Source organism: Ictalurus furcatus, chromosome 13 (assembly GCF_023375685.1).
Source record: "Ictalurus furcatus strain D&B chromosome 13, Billie_1.0, whole genome shotgun sequence".
Classification (NCBI taxonomy): domain Eukaryota; kingdom Metazoa; phylum Chordata; class Actinopteri; order Siluriformes; family Ictaluridae; genus Ictalurus; species Ictalurus furcatus.
Genome location: NC_071267.1, coordinates 2,334,753 through 2,355,214, shown reverse-complemented (window position 1 = coordinate 2,355,214; position 20,462 = coordinate 2,334,753). Strand labels below are relative to the sequence as shown.

Here is a 20,462-nt window from a genome sequence, read left to right as displayed (position 1 = left end):
ATATCGAACCTCCAACATCACACCGACTTTATTCCAGTGTTTTTGGTAACCTCGGGGATGCGCGTAAATTACGTCATGTCGCGGCGGTGCATTGTGGGATTGCGGAGGAGTGGGCGGTGAATGGTGCAACACAACTTCAGAAATGGTGAGTAAACGTTAGCTTAATCAAACCGTACCGTTCAAACAAACTCTGAGCTTTATTCATATCTTTTCTGACGTTCGAACTGTTAATGGACCTTAAAAAAAGAAAAAATAATCCCATTCGTTCATCTAAATCATTAAGGTTCGCGTTTGGTGCTTTCAAAATGGCCGAATCCCAAATTTCATGTTAGTCCCTACATTGGTGGGCTTAATATGGCGTATAAGTGAATGTCTTTCACGGTTTACGTAGTGCACTCAGTATACAATAAGGAGTGGTTTGGGATGTAGCCACACGGTCGTAGCTAAAAGGCTACAGGCTCGTTAGCGAGGCGTGTGTTTTGTGGTGTTCATAGAAACGCGATTCGGATTAAACCGTCGACATTTTGTGAAAATGTAGGGATTTATTTATTTATTTATCTAGTCAGTGAACGGCTGTATTTTTGTCGAGTTTCTTGAACAGCACCTCAGCACACAGGGCCGCTTTAGCATAAAGCTAAAGGGGGGAGTTGCTTTTATTACTCTAAGTTTCCACCCACAATACAGAGACTTCTGAATTTTAAAAAAAATAATAACAATAACATTTCAGCATTCAAAACAAACACGCAAAACATTTTTAAAAAGCGTCATTCGAAGAGCTAATACTGTGTCAAGCCCTCAAAAGGAGACTAAAACTTTTAAAACATGGATACCTGAAAGAAAAAGACTAATTATTTATAACTACAATCTAATTATAAAAAAAATTAAGTGTCGAAAACTTCAAAATCAAGTGTTTATGGTGAATGTATGAAGCATAAATCTTTAAAAATGAAATAACAGATTTATCATCACTGAAGATAGGTGAATGATGGAGATGTGTTGAGTTAATAATCCATCCCTAAGTTTTGGGGGTGATGTGGAAAAAAATAAAAATAAATAAAATAAATAATCAATCCCCCAGGTGGTCTGGGATCTTCAGGATTATTAACAATGCTGCTTCAGCTTGGGATGCATTGTTCTGTTTCAGGAGTTCAGCAACATACACCGGAGATTTTTGACGACTCATCCTGTACTAGTCCTCCGTTCTTCCAATTAAAAGCTCTCCAGAACGTCTATATCTCACCCTTTGGGGCGTGTCTTGCTCTACAGTAGCTGCTCATTAGCAGCCATCATGGTTTGTTGGTGTGTTCCCGGCTGTCCTTCTTCCTGCACACGATTCCCTTTTTCCAACCATCGCTCGGTGGCGAAGAAATGGTTGTGGTTTGTTGGTTTGTACGAGGGTGGAGTTTGTGTAAGTAGGCCACACAAAAGGTCACGTTTTACCAATTTGGATCTGTACAGTTTGCCGCAATGTCCATCTGGCCACTCAGCTGTGAAGCTCAGATCGGTAGAGAGTTGCAGTGATGGTTGACCTGCAAGTTTCTCCCATTTCCATGTATGATCTCTGGAACTCAACCGGAGTGAACCTTTCTTGGACACCTCTCTTACCAAGGCCCGTCTCCCACCATTGCTCAGTTTGGGTCTAGGAAGAGTCCTGGCTGTTCCGAACTCCTTCCATTTAAGGATTATGGAAACCACTGCGGCCACATTGGGAACCTTCAACGAAGCAGAATTTTTTCCCCTTTGACATTGCTCTGATATGTATTTTCAGCTGTTGGACCTTTTATATAGACAGGATGTGCCTTCCCAAAGCCAATCGATTGAATTTGCCACACTCCAATCCAAGTGTAGAAACATCTCGAAGACGATCTAGAGAAATGGGATGCACCTGAGCTAAATTTCAACTGTCCTAGCAAAGGGTCTGAAAACTTATGTCAATGTGATATTTAAGTGTTTTGTTTTGTTAGTTATCACAAACCTGTTTATTTGCTTTGTCATTATGAAGTATGGAGTGTAGATTGACGTGAACAAATGTTTTGCCTCCACAGGATGTGTTTTTAATGATCCGGCGTCATAAGACGACCATCTTCACAGACGCAAAGGAGTCCACGACTGTTTACGAGCTGAAACGCATTGTTGAGGGCATCCTGAAGAGACCGCCTGAGGACCAGAGACTTTACAAGGTATAGTGTTTACAATTCCCCACCAGCACTAGCAGCTCGATCCGATGCTCGCTGTTATAACTTGAGAAGGACCTGTTCAAGCTATGAATTATACCTTATTGAATATTCAACACACTCATTAATATTCACCATATGCTCATTAACATTAGCCCTGTTCTCTTTAATATTCACCACATGCTCGTTAACGTTCACCATACACTCATTAATGTTCATCACATGCTCATAAATATTCGCCATGTGCTCATAAATATTCGCCATATGCTCATTGGCATTAGCCATGCTCTTATTAATATTCACCACACACTCATGAACATTAGCCCTGCTCTCATCATTCATCATACTCTCATTAATATTCATTATACTCTCATTAATATTCACCATACTCTCATTACTATTCACCATACGCTCATTAACATTAGCTCTGCTCTCATTAATGTTCACCATACGCTCATTAATGTTCACCATACGCTCATTAACATTAGCTCTGCTCTCACTAATATTCACCATACGCTCATTAATATTCACCATACACTCATTAACATTAGTTCTGCTCTCATTAATATTCACCATACGCTCATTAACATTAGCTCCGCTCTCATTAATATTCACCATACGCTCATTAACATTAGCACTGCTCTCATTAATATTCACCATTCGCTCATTAACATTAGCGCTGCTCTCATTAATATTCACCATACACTCATTAACATTAGCTCTGCTCTCATTAATATTCACCATACGCTCATTAATACTCACCATACACTCAATAATACTTTCATTTTAATTAATTTAATTTATTTTAATTCACCACACACTCATTAACATTAGCCACACAATCATTAACATTAATACACTTATTAATATTAGCCATGCTCTCATTATTCACAATACGCTCATTAATATTTGCCATACGTTCGTTAACAGTAGCCATGCTCTCATTAATATTCACCACACGCTCATTGATATTCAACCTACATTTCACAGTCATTGATATTCACCCGTTATCAATATGCACTCATTACTATTCATCATGGGCCTGTTGCGCTCGTTAAAATACACTGTACACTCATTATTTTCACTATACAAAGGTAGTATGCTATATAGTAAAGTAGTGTGTGGTGTGAGACTGGGACTGTTAAAACCAGGTGTGTGCTTTAACTATCTGTGTGTGCGTGTTACAGGATGATCAGCTGCTAGATGACGGTAAAACACTGGGAGATTCTGGTTTCACTAATCAGACGGCCAGACCTCAGGCTCCTGCCACAGTCGGACTCGCCTTCCGAATTAGCGGTACGTCTTGCTTAGCACAACGCTACCCATTGTGCTGTGAGCATGTACTATGCTGAAGCTAAATGGAAAAAAAAATTAATGGGATTTATTTTAATTTGTGTGTGTGTGCAGACGATGCATTTGAGCAGCTCCAAGTGGATCCGTTCTCAAATCCCCCCGAGCTTCCTGACGTGATGAAGCCTCAGGATTCGGGCAGCACGGCCAATGAGCAGTCGGTGCAGTAAAAACACAAAAAAACACACCGCAGCAGGAGGAGGAGAAGTCTGCCGCTCCAATCCGTTACGAGGAGGATCCATCCGGACTGAGCACTCAGAAGGGGTTAGGGGTTTCAGAAAACCAAAAACAGGACACAGCCGACCATCACCACCCCCCGTCCCCTCCCTCCCATCCTCAGCGCGCGTACACACACACGCGCACACACACAAAAACATCATCTAGCTTATTAAATTTCCTTGTTAACTATGGACTGACTCTCATTTCCACCTCACTGTGTCTGTGACACACACACACACAAACACACACACACACACACACACACACTTTCTTTAAACCCGAGCACGGCTTGATTTTGCAGTGTAAAGACGTTTGTGTTGTTTATAGTGTTCATTAAACCAGAAAGAAAGCGGTTCTTGTGTTCTGCAGTAAGAGATATTGTGACGTTCGAGAGAGACGCATGCGGGAATTACAGCATATTTTTCACTTCGAGCCTGCATTCATAGTGCATTATGTAATTTATCTCTCTTTTTTTTTTATTATTATTATTATTATTATCAATTAAGCAACCCTTTTAGGCACTGATATTAAAGATCTGAATTTTACGTTTGTCGTGTTTCCTTAACTTTTCACGTGCTGTGAATGTTATGTTTTGTAAATGCGGTTACAAGGAAATACAGTGTATATGTATTTAAAAAAAAAAAAAAAGCCTCCTTGATGCCTCGATCCTACGTCCTATAGCCAGACATCAAACAATTCCTTCATGGCAGAAGTGAGGTGAGGTGGGGTGGGGTCTCTTTAAAAACAGGACTGGTCTTGAGTGATCTTAAGCTTTTAGGTTCAACATCTTGTGCGTTCTGAGATACTTTTCTGCTCACTGTGGTTGTAAAGAGTGGTGATTTAAGTTACCGTAACCTTCCTGTCATACCACATATTACCTCTGAAATCCTATGTTTGTGTCTCTGCTAATACATTTACAACTGGTATTATAGAGTGGACAAATTAACTGTACTATAGTATCAAAATGTAATATTTCCATTCCTGCATTTCGTTCAGCTGGGGTTTTAAGCAGGCTGATTAAGCCCTAATTTCTCCATTTGGGGATTAATAAAGTCTTATTTTATCTAATCTTAAAAGTAATTAGAGATGATTGTAAATGATGGGTTCTGAAGGTACTTCCACATATAGGGGTTAGTTCTATAGAAATGATCATCTGGACCCCATTATTCATATGTTGCTTAAGGGGTCCATGAAAAAAATGACGTATGTCAGATTTACTACTCGTGGTCGTTTTCTTTGGCTAATCTGGTTCTTTAACTGTGCATGAGAACTGGATTAAGTTTTAACTGAGTTATCTGAGATAACTACACGCTCTTGTTTTGCCTAGAAAGCACATGTCAAGACTATCGGTGAGTCAATGACCTGCTAATCAGAATAGTACGGCAGCCTGAAGAGGACATCCAACCGCAAGTCTAATGACAAAAGGCTAGGCGAACACATCCTGAGATAAAAGCACACACATATGGACCTCAACTGACCGATGAACCGGCAGCCATCTTGGGCTAATCCATTGTGACTGGGAACCATTCTCTAAAAATCGAGTGGGGAACGTGCACCCCCTGTGGCACTATAAAACTCTCACAGTGTTTCCATTTTGACCTTGGTGACAAACATCTGGACTCGACCTTCAAAAATCTGACAGTGTTGGGGTGTCTGGGAATGGGAAGGTTTGAATGACCTAGTCAAGTCAAACCCCTATTTAGGAGGGTCACTGCTCATCCCCTAGTGGGTCCTCAATGCACTCCTGGAGAGGTTTCCATACCTATCGGTATTTACTACAAAATGCAGTCAAAATACAAAGACAACAAATTTCAAATTGGCAACCTGGAAAGAAGTGTGATCTTTCCATCGGAGGTCGACCAAATCAGAGATCAACCTATCAGCTCTGTTTGCCACCAAGCTGAGTCGGTACAACGTTGACCTTGATGCCCTTGAGTGAGATGAGGTTCCTAGAGGAAGACTTAGCAATGGGGTACACCTTTTTCTGGAAATGATACCCTGCTTGTGGATGACATCTGCATGGGGTAAATGAAGAAAATGAAGCCCTCCCAAGCAAGCCGGACGAAAACACCAGTAGGGTTCAGTGAAACGCTGACGTCAGTGTGTATGCACCAACTCTACCATCTGAGCTTGGGACCAATGACTGCATCTCACAGTCAGTCACTGGATGAAGCACTTCACCAAATTCCCACATGTGACAAAATCCATTTGCTTGGTGACGTTAACAATCTGGTGGGGAAGAACACCCGGACTTGTCACATTCTAAGCTGGGCATGACCTGAACATCATAAATACACTATACCAGCAAAAGAATAAATATGACATCATGGATGCAAAAGTATTGAGGTCATGTTCATCCAACACCAAGTATGCTGAGTAGGTCTTGCTATTAGAATGGTCCAAAACTGACTGCCCCCCACATGTTTAATTACATCATTGCACTGAAGTAGTGCACGATAAGACCCGAAAACCTATGGACACTGCTGCTGCTAGCTTGACCTTGAAGGGACTGGCATGCTGGAATAAGCTAACCAGGAAGAACACACCAAAGAATGCTGTTAGCACCACTACCACTTATACATGTCCCACCTGTAGCTGAACCTGTGGTTCCAGAAGTGGACTGTTTAGCCATCCTAGAGCCCACCGTTAGAGGACTGAAGTGAAGTCATCATTGGATTATGACACTGTAGGACACCTGATCATCATCATACCAACTTATGCTTTTTTTAACATCCCTTTCCAGATTGAATCTTCCCTTCGCTGTTAGAGTAACCTTCACTCTTCTTGGAAGCCTTTCCACTATATTTTGGAACATGGCTTTTGGGATTTGTCCATTCATCCACAAGAGCATTAGTGAGGTCAGACACTGAGGTCGAGTGAGGAGACCTGGGGTGTTCCAGTTCATCCCAAAGGTGTTCCGTGGGGTTGAGGTCAGGGCTCTGTGCAGGACACTTGAGATCATCCACACCAATCTTGGCAACCTATGTCTTCATGGAGCTCAGTTTGTGTCACAGGCGCATTGTCATGCTGGAACATGTTTGGGCCTCTTAGTTAAGATTAGATAATACTTTATTAATCCCCAGATGGAGAAATTAGTTCCAGTGAAGGGAATTTGTAAATCTACAGACATCCTATACAATTCTAGGCATCCAAATTTGTGGCAACAATTTGGGGAAGGCTCAAATATGAATGTGATGTGTCCACAAACGTTTTGGCCATATAATGTATATTTATTTTAGGTTTAAGAGGTCTTAGTACATAGTAAAGGTTCAATACATATTACTATTTCTTATAGAACAATAGAGTCAATACCTTACACTTAATAAATTGTCCTTTTTTCTAGTTATTTAAATTGATTTTTCCCCACCATTATTTTGTATATTATAGCTCAATTGCACAATAATTGACAGTTACATTTATATAGCTCTAGACACTCAAAGCACTTTACATAGTATGGGGGAATCTCCTCAACCACCATTAGTGTGTAGCATCCACTTGGATGATGCGACGGCAGCCATAGTGCGCCAGAACCCCCACGACACACCAGCTATTAGTGAAGAGGAGAGTGATGTAGCCAATTCAGAGATGGGGGATTATTAGGGGTCAATGATAGTGGCAATGGAGGAATTTCACCAGGACACCTTTACGATAAGTTCCCTGGGATTTTTCATGGCCACAGAGAGTCAGGACCTTGGTTTGAGGTCTCATCAGAAAGACAGTGCTGTTTTTACAGCATAGTGTCCCCATCACTATACTGAGACCACAGGGTGAGCGCCCCCTGCTGGCCTCACTAATACACACCTTCCAGCAGCAACCTTTGTTTTCCCCGAGGAGGCCTCCCATCCAGGTACTGGCCAGGCTCAACCCTGCTAAGCTTCAGTGGGAAACCAGGCGAGAACATCAGGGAGATATATAGACTTTCTTAGTGTCTACTAGCTTGAATAAACTAGACAAGTGGCAACTTTTTTCCCCAATGACCCGGTGGTTACCGCAATACCCCACATATAAAGCAACCCCCTGCCCAAAAAAAAAAAAAACCCTACCAGAATTACTTTACTATTTTTGGGAGTAGCATGCACCCCCCTAAAGCAGCAGATACTCTGGGAGAGGTGATTTCTGCTTTTGGAAGAGGGCATGAAACATCAGTGTATTACTCCTTACTGATTCAGAGTCTAGGGGACGGAGTTTCAACCACTCTCAAGAGATTATGGGAGAAAGATTTAAATTTGGAATTGGGGGAGGGAGAGTGGGCTAGGATTTTAAAAAATATAAAAACTGCATCTAGAGACGAAAGGGTGCGCCTTATACAATTTAAGATTTTACATCGGTTCTATTGGACCCCCTCTAAATTGTATAGGCTCGGTCTTAAAGACACATCCACCTGCTGGCAATGCCATTCAGAAGATGGAGACACTACCCATGTTTTTTGGGGGTGTCATAAGATCCAAGAATTTTGGTGGAAGGTGCAGAGCTTTGTATGTGAGGTGTTGAACACTCAGATCTCGTTCTGCCCTAGACTCTGTATTTTGGGAGATGGGGAGGTCACAAAATTGGAGGATAGGTACAAAAAAGATTGGGTTTTGACCAGTGTGATGATTGGTAGGCAGGTTATTTTAAGGGGATGGAAATCAGATGGAGCGCCCTCGTTTCCAGAGTGGTGTATGGAGATGGGGAGGGTGGCTGCCTTTGAGGAGGGGTCGAGCAGAAGGATTGGAGTTGGGAATTCCTTCAGGAAGAAATGGAGCAGTTATCTGGCGTTTTTGGGGGACTCTCGAGGAGGGGCAGTGGAGAGTATAATTTAGGGTTTAGTCTATGATTATACTTGATTATTGTATTTATTTATTTATTTAATTAATTGTGTGTATTTTTATTGATTTTTTTTATTTTTATTTTTTTGGATATGTGAGTTTATATTCTGTTGACCACAGGGGTGTTCATGAGGGGACCAGGGTGGGGTGGGAGGTTGGTAGGGGGAGGGGTTATAGTGAGGATTTATGTTAAAATAGTTTGATTCATTATATATGTTGTTTGTCTATTTGTGTTAACTTGTGAATCAATAAAAGTGTTAATTACAAAAAACCCTACCAGAATTACTTAGGCCCAGATTTCTGTGTCCTCCAAACTAGTTATACCCATGTGCAGTAGTTATGCAATTTTACAGAACATCAGAGTGCTGTTGGATCGAGGTTGGATGTCACGCTTTCGACTATCTCCTGACTTCAATAAGCTGCAGTGTGACGCACAAGCCCCAGTCCTCTCATTAGATGCAGTGAGTGCAACACTCTTACACTTACTGATAAATATCATGTGTGATGTTTTTGTTCTTTTTTTTTTAAACATTGATTTTCATTCATTCAGTAAATGCTTTATCCTGGTCAGATTAATGGCATATCCGGAGCCTATCCCAGGAACACTGGGGGTGAAGGTGGGCGAATTCACTTCGGATGGACACACACATCTACACAGATTCACATCTATGACCAATGTAGTATATCCGAACTTCAACCACCTACCTGCATGTTTATGGACAGTGGGAGGAAACCAGAGAACCTGGAGGAAACCCACACGACAGTAACCCGAGCATGGTGGGGTCACCAGGGTTAAAATAGGGACGATAGCTAACTAAAAATAAAAAATAAAAGTTGAGAACCACTGTATGAGGGATGAGTATTCACCCTCGAGCTACTGAAGACGGGTGCGTGTGTGTAACATTTTCATGTTTTTGTATTTGTTATTCGTAATTTAGTTACGGCAAGTCTACATACGACGGGTTGGTTTTAAGGTGGGTTTTTGTGTTTCGTTAGCCACAGTACCCTCCACATCTGGCTACAATTATTCCACACCGTTTTGCTATCTGAGTCCAAATCTTAAACATGGACTTCCTCACCGAACATGAGGTTTTTATCTGACTGAATACTCTGGTTATAATAATAATAATAATAATAATAATAATAATAATAATAATTTCACACTTCAGACTGTTCATTAACTCCATTATTTTGTGATGAAAACACAATGCCAGTGAGTAAAACCTTTCCTCCTACAGTACAGTTGTATGCTTTTCCATTATGATTATTTTATTTTATTTTTAAATATAGATTACATTTCAGTTTTATTGTGTAGTGCTCTTATTTTTATTTGTGAGAAGTTGAAAGCCCACAATTCTCGAATAAAACATGACTTTTTCTTGTCTGCTTTACAGGCGGTGACCGAGTCACTTTTTCTGCCCCAAATATGGGCTTGGAATGTGCGCCATGACGTACCCCAGAGAGAAGGCGGGGCTAGAGATGACTAGGCCACGCCTTCTTTTCGAGGCTCCGCTCCAATCTGAGGAGAATTCACGGACAAGGTTCCAAAAAGTCACCGTGGAAACAGGAAGTGTTTGTATTTTCTTATATTTTATTTTATTTTTCACATTTATTCGAATTAGAAACGGGAATTTACACGCACGGTGAAAAGCTATCAGCGTCCGGTCAGCTATTGGCCAATTTATACGCACTTTAACCCTTATGGTGATGTTTCAAAAAAATAAAAATAAAACTGTTGTTTTGGGTAATAAAATACCCGGAACAGAAGCGGGTTAAGTTCTTATATTTGAGTGTCTAGTGTATTAGTGTATTAGAACACAGCCGCCTTCTGGAGCCGTTGCTACAGGAAAAGGGGGCGGGGAGGAAGAGGAAGAAAAGGCCACGCCCATTTTATCCACAGCAGCCGAGCGCGCGCCGTCCTGGAATAACCGTACGAGCTTGGGGAGTCGCGCGCGAGCCGTTAGGAATAACGGGCAAGTTCACGAGCGCGAACGAAAATCCTGTCTATTAACATATTTATTCTGAGGAGTGAAGATGGATGATTTGGGTACGTACTACTTATATATATATATATATATATATATATATATATATATATATATATAAAAAATTAATTAATTAATTAATTCATGTGTTGATTGCTTTATTTTGCGCAGTCTGGTTGGCATCCAGAATGATGAGGAGAGAGAGAGAGAGAGAGAGATGAAAAACAATAATCAGATGTTTGTGAATCCCGGTCGTGTCTCATTTCTCATTTCTGTCCCATGCAAACCGGATAGACGCGGTGCGCGCTCCCGTCCTGACCAGGCGCGCGCACGTCTGCCCTGGGACCCTACTGTAGGAAACTTCAATTCACTGCAGACTCAGTAGTGCGCGTGCACACCTCCTATTCCATATGCTGTGCACTAGATGGGACGTAGGGGAAGTGCACGCTGCAAGTGCACACTTTACCCATCATTCTCAACCCACTGTGGGCTTGTCCCAAACCTTATTCACTGAACACCTCACTAGGGTTATACGTTATACAGACTGTTGCGGTGCATTGTGGGATTTTTCCCCCGTTCTCGCTCTCGGAGACAACCAAGTACACTATGTAGTGATGTTGGGCATATGTTTGGGTTATGTTTTTCCACTGGGATCCCAACACAAGTGCACTATGTACGTAGGGCACGAATCAGGTCATGTGTATTATCGTGCGCTATACGCAAAGCCGTTTGAGTCTCTCTTCCTGTAGTCCACGGTTTACGAATTTAGCACCCTACAAAGCGCACATGCTCAGCGCAGAGGTATTCCGAGGCTGCACTAATAATGGTACACACCCCACGTAGTGCCCTAAATCTACCCTAAGGGAGCCTTTTTATATTTAGAAGTGCACTATGTAGGTAATGGTTTTTCTGTGGGTGCATGATGTGTTATTTGTGATTCAGCCTACAAGGACTCCTACACTTTACATAGTGTACTACGAGTCCTACTTGCTATATTTGTGCGCATATGCCATTTCATACCCTATGTAGTGCACTAGCTAGATGGATGGAGCTTTTATTTTATACACTATGTAATGCTTGAAGGTTCAGTAGGGAGTGATTTGGGACACAGCCCACAGATGTGGTAATTACAGCTTGAGTTGTAAGTATGTGTGTGTGAGGGGAACAGGGAGGGTGGAGGGACACGCCACATCGCCTGCCTGCACACCCTTCTGAGGCAACCAACATGGCCACTCACTCACACACACACATACACACACACACACACACACACAGACACACACACACACACATACACACACACTTAATGGAGAGGTCGGGGTTTTACATCCACATGGTGATGAGGTCACTTCAGAGTTTAAGAATGGAAACATATTACTCTCTGTGTGTGTGTGTGTGTGTGTGTGTCTGTTGAGAGAGACAGGAAAAAATGCTTACTAAGCACGGTGAGTCCTGAACCACACACATCTGGATTAGATTGGGACTGAATCCGCTTTCTTAACTGTGTGTGTGTATGTGTGTGTGCATGTATGTGTGTGTGCTTGTATGTGTGTGCGTGTGTGTGTCTGTGTGTGTCTGTGTGTGTCAGGCCAGCAGAGTGTGCAACTCTAAATATGGTCAAGTCCTACAGACAGGAATTTTAGCTCCTTATATGAGCACATTATTGTGTGTGTGTGTGTGTGTGTGTGAATCATCACACGGCTTGATGCCAAACACACTTGAGTTAAACAGTGATCGCTGCCGTCTGTCGATGTTGCACAACCTGACAAAACATCCAAACTTCAGTGTCTAAACCAGCACTTGCTCCCTACTCCCTATCTAGTGCACTAACATTGGAAACAGAGCAAGGGATTGTCAGTGATCAATCTGTGGCTGTGTCCCATTCCACACAAAATATTCACAACATAGGGCACATAAACACCATCGTTGGTCCATTGTGCGCGTGTCACAAGCCGCACACCTTACTCACTACATGGGACACGTAGACACCATCGTTGTTCCACTGGGGACCACACACCCTATTGATAATATACGCCACATAATCACCATCATTAATCTATACCCCATTCACTATATTGGGCTCATAAACACATAAACGGTCCATGTTGGGCATGTCCCAATCCACACACTCTACTCACGGTAATTAGGGAAGTAATGAGGCAGTTAGTGTTTATCAGGACTTTGTACTGTTCAGAAAAGGAAAGGCGGTGATCCAGTTTGGAGCTGAAAGAGTCGACTCTCACTGGTGATCTGAATCAAATGATCAGACTCATTGAAAAGATCCAGAATTCCCGGCACTATGTCACTGAACTCTGCGTTGGAGAAAGTTGTTAAGGAAGCGATTCCGCGCTATCTTTTCCTTTTGCCTGCTGCTTTCAGTTTGATTCTCTTCCTGTCTGTGTGTGTCTGTGTATATGTGTGTGTCGTAGGAGAGACTGACTCGTCTAACTACCCTCTCAGCCCCCGTATTGTCGTGTTTGGTATGTAACTGTCAACCTGTCAGTCTTTCTCATTTTATATGTGTATGTGTACCCTTTTTATTGTGCATTTTCACAGCATTGCTTGTACTCCCTTCTCTGTTTCCAGTCTCCCAGCATGCTTTTCTTCGCTCCCTGCATTTCACGCAAAACTTCGGAATAAACCACTGGCGGCTCGTCTCCAGGGGCAGCTGGAGCAGAGCGTTCGATTACGTTCAGTTACGTCTTTTTGAGAGATTTTTTTAAAGAAGTCGCTATTGGACAGATATAGGAATATTGATTTGCATTTCTTTCTAGATCGCAAGTTGCTCCACGGGGTTATTACTGCACCTAGTGGTTTAAAAATATAACTACAACAAGCACGGATAGAGGCCCATTGGGGGGGGAATCATGCTGCCCCATGCTCGCTCTGTGAGCATTTTCAGTGGAGGAGGAGCAACAAACAGGATGGATAATGAAAGGGTTGCCTTCTTAATTTTTTTTATGCCAAATTGGGCTGTTTAAAAATATTCTACGGCTGCCGAGATCCACAAACAAATAATCTGGATTAATTAGATTACATTTCCACAAACAGAGGCAGAGTATAAGTGTAGACAGTGTGTCTGTGACCTACAGAACCATTTCTATTGTAAGATGTATTGGAAAGATTGGGAAATGGACTTGACACTTCAGAGGTGACCTTATTACCCCATGCAAAGGCTGAGAAAAAGAAGGAAAAACATCTCTCTTTTCCAATGCCCGAATTTTTTCAGGGTTTGGTTAGGGTTTTTGAGATGTAGTTCCGCTGGAAATCTGGCAACCCTGGTTAATGACGTTAGTCTCTAAAACAGTTTCGTCTAAAACCTCATACTAGACTGGACGCTGGATGGAAGTCTGATAGGCTCTCAACTGCATTTAAAAAAAAAAAAAGGCATTATTAATGCGGCGTGCAACAACAAAATCTGTGGTCACGATCCACTGCTTGGGACTAACGCAGTAGACGTGGACCGATAGTGAATTTTACCGGTACCGATAACTAAGTCGGGCGGTACCTACCTGACAATAACCGATTAATCAACCGATAGTTTTTAAAATTGATACTGAATGAAAACATAACACTCAAAGTAAAATATCGCTGAACAAAAATAAACAGCACTGACTGGACCATGAAAACGTGCTGTACTTTTATAAATGAAATATATATATATATATGAACTATTAATAAAAATATAAAAAACAGTTTTCCAATAACACAACAAAATTAGTCAGCGATAGTTTTTATTTTGCCTCTAGAGGCCGCTCTCTTGCAAAAATTAGTCTGGATTTTTGCCAATAACTGATAGTTCCAGCAATCAGTCAACATCTATAAAGCAAGCGTTATAATTTCTAATAATTTCCGTTATTTAAAAAGAAGTTTCAGATTATACCTTGTATCACATTTAATGATGTCCCATCCCACATCCCCAAGTGTTTATCTTTCACATGCTATTGTGAAAATGTATTTAGTTCTCCAGTAGAGGGTGGTGTTGCTCTTGGGAATATATATATATATATATATATATATATATATATATATATATATATATATATATATATATATATATATATATATATATATATATATATATAATATATGTTTTTTTTTTAATGTGTTTTTCTGTCAAAAAAAAGCTCGGCTGGAAGTGCATTCATTTATTTTTTCCCCTCCTTTTTTTTCTTCCCAGTCACCAAAAGATCAACTCCCAGATCAACTAAAACAAATCTTTACTGCTCAAAGTATAGAAATGTCGCTCTCGCTTTGTCTGTGCGTGCGTGTGTGTGTGTGTAGACGCTCTCCTGGCCGATCTGGAAAGCTCCGCTTCTCCTCTCGCTCGGTGCCCCGTCCTATTGACCTCTGACCCTCCGGTGACCTCTGACCCCTCACCCACGTCCAACCAAGACTCCATTCAGAACCGGCCTCCTCCTCCTGCATACACACCTCAGCAGGTGGGCACCAAAAAACACACACAACTCCTGACTTTCCGACATTTATTACACTGTTCCGTTATTCCCTAATTGATTATTGTACGTTCGTTTACAGTTTATTTCGATCTCTCTCATAGACAGTTTCAGCTGCCATGAAGTCCAACGGCTCCCAGAATCCAGACAAGCTTTACAGGTACATCGACGACAATCTATTGTCCGTGATTTCGATTCCGCATTTGAGTCGGTGATTTTATTCCGTGTATCGTCCCTCAGCACGGTGTGTAAGCCTCGTTCTCCGCGCTCTCCTGACCCTCCTCCTGCGTTCTCGTCCTCGTCGGTGTTGGGTGGAGGGCTGAGTGAACTCGATCACCTGCTTCAGGAGCTCAACGCCACCCAGTTCAACATCACCGGTGTGTGTGTGTGTGTGTGTGTGTATGTATGTGTGAGTGTGTGTGTCCTGTCTCACACTTATTGTCTGTCTCCTAGATGAGATTCTGGCTCAGTTCCCTACGACGAAGAAGGAAGACAAGGACAAGGAGAAATCGGGAAAGTCGGCTCCCTCCACCGGGTGTGTTCTCTCCTACAGCTATTCGATTAAATTGCAATCTGGTTGCTAATCTGGCATATTCTGTAAGAAAACACATCTTCCAGCTTGGACTAAAAGTGTGGTCTGTGTTTAAAACCTTCATATGTCGGCCATCTTGTTTGTTTACATCGCACTATCTAGCAGAGTAAAATAATTACGTTAGAAGTTCTATTGTAACGACATCTGGGTAGCTTAGTCAGAAACATTTCAGTAACTGTTTTGATTAGCTGGGATAATGTGTGTGTGTGTGTGTGGGGGTGTGTGTGTGAAGGTCAGTGAAACCCTCCGCCACCTCGGCCACTTTGGAACTGGACAAACTGATGGCGTCGCTGTCAGATTTCCGCGTGCAGAGTGTGGTGAGTAGCTAAGTGCCTAAACCTCTTTATCACAATGTATTATTAACAATTACGTTATGTCTTGACTCCGCCCATCCTCTACTATCAGCCGGCAGCTCAGGCCAATCCGGCGCCTTTGCAGCAAACGGTGTCCCCGCCCCCGGCGTCCTCTGGTGGCTCGCTGGACAGCATGCTGGGCCTCCTCCAGTCAGATCTGAGCAGGCAGGGTGTTTCCACCTCCTCCAAGGGAAACTGCTCCGCCTGCCAGAAACCGATTGTGGGACAGGTGAGGTCACGCTAATGCATACGGTGAATGGCAAGCCAGCTTACCTATTAAATCCAGTTATTACCCATAATACCTCAGGAGTCTTGGTTACTAAGACACTATATGATATGTACAATATATAATGCACGAATAAACTAAAGCATAGATTTTTTGGATGAAAGGTATTTATTTATTTAGCCACAAACGCCTGTGTGCTGTAGGTGGTGACGGCGCTGGGGCAGGTGTGGCACCCCGAACACTTTGTGTGCTCCGAGTGTGAATGTGAACTGGGGAACCGTAACTTCTTTGAGAAGGACGGGCGTCCGTACTGTGAGCCGGATTACTTCAGCCTGTACTCGCCTCACTGCGCACACTGCAATAAACCCATTCTCAACGTGAGCGTCTCATTTCCCTTTCCCTTTCCTAAACATCCCAAAAAAACACGTTTAGAAGTATTCATTGTCTTTGTTTCATTTGTAGAAAATGGTCACGGCACTCGATAAGAACTGGCATCCTGAGTGCTTCTGCTGCGTCAAGTGCAGCCGGACATTCGGAGATGAAGGTATGTTTAAGACGCCATCACTGTGACTTCATAAACGTGACTCTGTAGGTGTGGCTTAGTTACACCTTCCTGTACTTAGTTGTGCGTGTAGTTTTGAGATCTGGAGTGTTTCCTGTCTTCTTCTCTCAGGGTTTCACGACCGTGATGGACAGCAGTACTGTCAGCAGTGTTTCCTGGCGCTGTTTGCGTCGCGTTGTGAAGGCTGCTCTCAGCCCATCGTGGAGAATTACATCTCCGCTCTCAACGCCCTCTGGCACCCACAGTGCTTCGTCTGCAGGGTATGACTCATGCAATGTAATCTAAAATATCCAGTCTATTTACTTCTTAGACCTTCTTACAAAAACCGTGATTTACAGACAAAACATTTCTACAACGAAAATTCTAAATGAAAGTGTATTTTTTGCTTGATGTGTTAGCCTCAGGGAATGTCATGCTGTAACTAGCATAATACAATATTTGTAAAAAGGAATAGTTTTGCTTTTCTTCAAGGGAAAAAAATGTAGCTATGAAGCCCTTTTATTTGATGTTGTAAGACCGTTTTTCCGTTAACCAGGTCCAAAAGTACATTTACAAAATTTTACGGTCCCTTTGTGTTTAATAGATGAAAAGGCACCATTGTAATTAACAGGTGAAAATGAGGTTTTATGAATTAGTGAATTTCTTTTGTACAAAATGTAAAATTGAACTCTTCTTTCATTTGAAATGATTAAAAAATGTACTTTTATGTCATTTTTTAAAATCTGAAATGGTAAAAAGGTATACGTTTGTAGTGGATTATTTAATTTGAAAAGAAACAAATCTAATTTTGTATCAGATAATTTCTATTTTAATAAGTAAAAATTGACTTTTGTAGTGGATTGTTTCATTTAAAATGTAGAACTCTACTTTTGTACCAGATTATTTAATTTTAAAAAGTTAAAACGGTACTATTGTAGTGGAAATTTCTATTTTAAGAAGTAAAAATGTACTTTTGTAGTGGATTATTTCATTTAAAATGTAAAAAATCTACTTTTGTACCAGATTATTTCGTTTTAAAGGGTTAAAAAGGTACTATTGTAGTGGAAATTTCTATTTTAATAAGTAAAAATGTACTTTTGTAGTTGATTATTTCATTTAAAATGTAAAAAATCTACTTTTGTACCAGATTATTTCATTTTAAAAGGCAAACATGTACTTTTGTAGCGGATTATTTCATTTAATGTGATTATTTAATGTGATTAATTAAATTTTAAAAAGAAACAAATCTAATTTGTAGCAAATGCTTTCATTTTCCATTATAAAAATGCACTTTTATAGCAAGTGCTTTAATTTTACAGGGTGAAAACTTACTTTTAATATTTTTATATCTTAATTTTAATCAACTTTTGCAGCAGATTCTTTAATGTTAAATGGTAACAAATTGGAGTTTTCAGTGTATTTAATTTCACAACATACAAATGTACATTTGTCAGATATTCTGTCATTGTAGAAGGGAAAAATTTACTTTTATAGTGGATTCTTTCATTTTAAAGTGTTGAAATTTAGTTCTGTAGTGGATTCTGTCATTTTAAGTGGTAAACATTTACTTTGGTAGCCGTCATTAATTTCCAAAAGGAAAAACATAATTTTGTAGTGTATTCCTTCATTTGAAATATTTAAATAATTTAAATAATGAAAAAAATATTACTTTTGTATTTATACAAAAAAAAGTCGTATTTTTTTCGAATTTAAATGTAAAAAATTTACTTTTGTGGTGGATTCTTTCATTTTAAATGTTATAAATGTACATTTGTAATAGATTCTTTCATTTTAAAAGGTTAAAAAAAACACTTTTTTTAGTAGATTCTTTCATTTTAAATGGCAAAAATGTACTTTCTGTGAATTCAAAAGTTAGCGCATGTCTATGATGTTCTGTATGTTCACATCTTTGTTCATTTTTTTTCATCCCAGGAGTGTTTCAGCCCTTTTGTGAACGGAAGCTTCTTCGAGCACGAGGGCCAGCCGCTGTGTGAGGTGCACTATCACCAGTCTCGTGGCAGTGTGTGTCAGGCGTGCCAGCAGCCCATCGTAGGACGCTGCGTCACCGCCATGGGCGCTAAGTTCCACCCGCAGCACCTAGTGTGTCAGTTCTGCCTTAAACCTCTGAGCAAAGGCTGCTTTAAGGAGCAGGACAACAAGCCCTACTGCCACCCGTGTTTCCTCAAGCTGTTCGGCTGAATTTAAATCGGGGGATGTCCAGTACATTCAAGATAGGAAGCTTTCCAGAATCAGTATTCTTACCTTGCATCTTTTTCCTTATTTAGTAATGTGCAAAAGAACAAAAACAAGTGCAATTTTATAAAGTCAAGTGATATAAAGAAAAAAAAAAAAGAGCATTTTTTTGTAAAATGAGCAAGTGTGCCAAAAAATACTTCAGTGACACAGAAGAGAAGAAACATATGTGTGATATGTAACTTCGATTACCCTGTTAGCAATGTTTACATGCACACAATAGCCCAATGTTCTTCTTGGACAGAATGAAGATGTTTACGTGAGTTGTATAAGAAACAAAGCTGAGCTTTTCTCACCAATTTGGAACCCGTGGAAGTTTGGTTAGCAATTGACGCTAAGTGTAATTATGTTGGGATTTTAGCTGGACATAATCTTATTTTTAAGCAATTTACCAACACGTCTGAGTAAAACGTTGATATTTCCGACAGGTTTGTCCCGTTTTTATTGTCATTGTGCATTTACGTTAATAGCAAATGGCTACATGTCAGCTAGCATTTCCACTAGAATGTCAGCGAGGATGTCCATTCTGACCGGTTGCCTAGCAACTGAGTTTTTGTGTGTTTGATGTCCCATGTCGTAAGCAGGAATTATTTATTTTTTTTATTTTATCACACTAAAATGTTGGACTATTGATGTACGGGTAAATATAATTATAGAGGCTGAAGGACTGTAGGATTAAACACACACACACACACAGCTATTATTTAATACAGTGAACATTCCTAACATGGCCTAATCAAGTAAGCATGTGTCGATGTTACATTTTCCCATCGTGCAAACTGCTAACCTTTACCACATATTCAAAATCATTATTTAAATAACTACCTGAAGCTTCTCGCGCAACATCTGTGATGTTTGTTTACCCGAAATCACTCGTTACTTTCTTATTTACGATTAAAAACACAACTCTGTGACCTTATAAGCTAACACTGGCTAGCTGTTAGTGAAAGCTTAAGCTGCAGGAGTGATTATATTTAATGCATAGTCTAGGTTTAAGGTGATCTAGCTTAATAAGTCTAGGAGTTTTAAAAAGAAAATTGAGCTGCCAAACAAAAGCTAATTAATGCTTGGCCTTGCATCAAACCGTGCTAACTAGTTAAACTTTTTCAATACAGTTAGCTCTAATAGAGAAAAGGATTTTTTTGTGTGTGAGTTTTAGCGCAGATTATCGGCACATGCCTACATGACAGCCATGTGAACAGCCAACGCTTTCATTTCCTTGACATGAAGTAAACCCTACATCAGTTGCTGACGATCACCAGCAGTCTTATGAAAGAAAGAAATGCTCATTTGCGTGAATGATTTCCAAAGATCTTTTTTTTTTTTTTTTTTTTAACTATTTGGATTAAATATTAAGTTCATTTTGTTTCTTTTAAAAAAAAAATCAGACAAACAAGAAATGATTTCAGTTTAATATATTTGCTTTATGCAGCTTATAGTCACTGCTGTTGCAATATGTGGTTATCAATTTTCATATTTTAAGTCTGTCTGTAAAAAAAAACAAAAA

At 40.5% G+C, this 20,462-nt stretch overlaps 2 protein-coding genes across 5 annotated transcripts; both read left to right on the top strand.

The window, feature by feature from the left end:
• The first annotated feature begins 1 nt into the window (after position 1).
• On the top strand, positions 2-4,288 carry LOC128617136 (elongin-B). Of its 2 annotated transcripts, XM_053640146.1 has the most exons (5): positions 45-145; positions 1,769-1,916; positions 2,046-2,180; positions 3,362-3,470; positions 3,582-4,288. In XM_053640146.1, the coding sequence occupies exons 3-5, from the start codon at positions 2,058-2,060 to the stop codon at positions 3,692-3,694; spliced, it is 345 nt and encodes a 114-aa protein (XP_053496121.1). In that variant the 5' UTR covers positions 45-145; positions 1,769-1,916; positions 2,046-2,057; the 3' UTR covers positions 3,695-4,288. The 2 variants fall into 2 exon arrangements, with proteins under 2 accessions (XP_053496120.1, XP_053496121.1); XM_053640145.1 differs by lacking the exon at positions 1,769-1,916 and having other exon boundaries at positions 2-145.
• Positions 4,289-10,098: 5,810 nt separating this feature from the next.
• LOC128617037 (transforming growth factor beta-1-induced transcript 1 protein-like) lies at positions 10,099-19,667 on the top strand. Of its 3 annotated transcripts, XM_053640000.1 has the most exons (12): positions 10,099-10,598; positions 12,966-13,016; positions 14,821-14,978; positions 15,095-15,150; positions 15,231-15,367; positions 15,444-15,525; positions 15,815-15,899; positions 15,988-16,164; positions 16,365-16,538; positions 16,624-16,705; positions 16,835-16,983; positions 18,635-19,667. In XM_053640000.1, the coding sequence occupies exons 1-12, from the start codon at positions 10,586-10,588 to the stop codon at positions 18,899-18,901; spliced, it is 1,431 nt and encodes a 476-aa protein (XP_053495975.1). In that variant the 5' UTR covers positions 10,099-10,585; the 3' UTR covers positions 18,902-19,667. The 3 variants fall into 3 exon arrangements, with proteins under 3 accessions (XP_053495975.1, XP_053495976.1, XP_053495974.1); XM_053640001.1 differs by lacking the exon at positions 12,966-13,016 and having other exon boundaries at positions 10,102-10,598; XM_053639999.1 differs by lacking the exon at positions 10,099-10,598 and having other exon boundaries at positions 10,732-13,016.
• The last annotated feature ends 795 nt before the right edge of the window (positions 19,668-20,462 follow it).

Excerpts from the sequence above, each read along its gene's own strand:
- LOC128617136 (XM_053640145.1), top strand. Across the intron at positions 2,181-3,361 it reads AGGACCAGAGACTTTACAAG|GATGATCAGCTGCTAGATGA; the intron begins GTATAGTGTTTA and ends TGCGTGTTACAG. Across the intron at positions 3,471-3,581 it reads ACTCGCCTTCCGAATTAGCG|ACGATGCATTTGAGCAGCTC; the intron begins GTACGTCTTGCT and ends GTGTGTGTGCAG.
- LOC128617037 (XM_053639999.1), top strand. The coding sequence starts at position 12,836 with ATGTCACTGAACTCTGCGTTGGAGAAAGTTGTTAAGGAAGCGATTCCG. Across the intron at positions 13,017-14,820 it reads CCCCCGTATTGTCGTGTTTG|ACGCTCTCCTGGCCGATCTG; the intron begins GTATGTAACTGT and ends GTGTGTGTGTAG. Across the intron at positions 15,900-15,987 it reads ATTTCCGCGTGCAGAGTGTG|CCGGCAGCTCAGGCCAATCC; the intron begins GTGAGTAGCTAA and ends CTCTACTATCAG.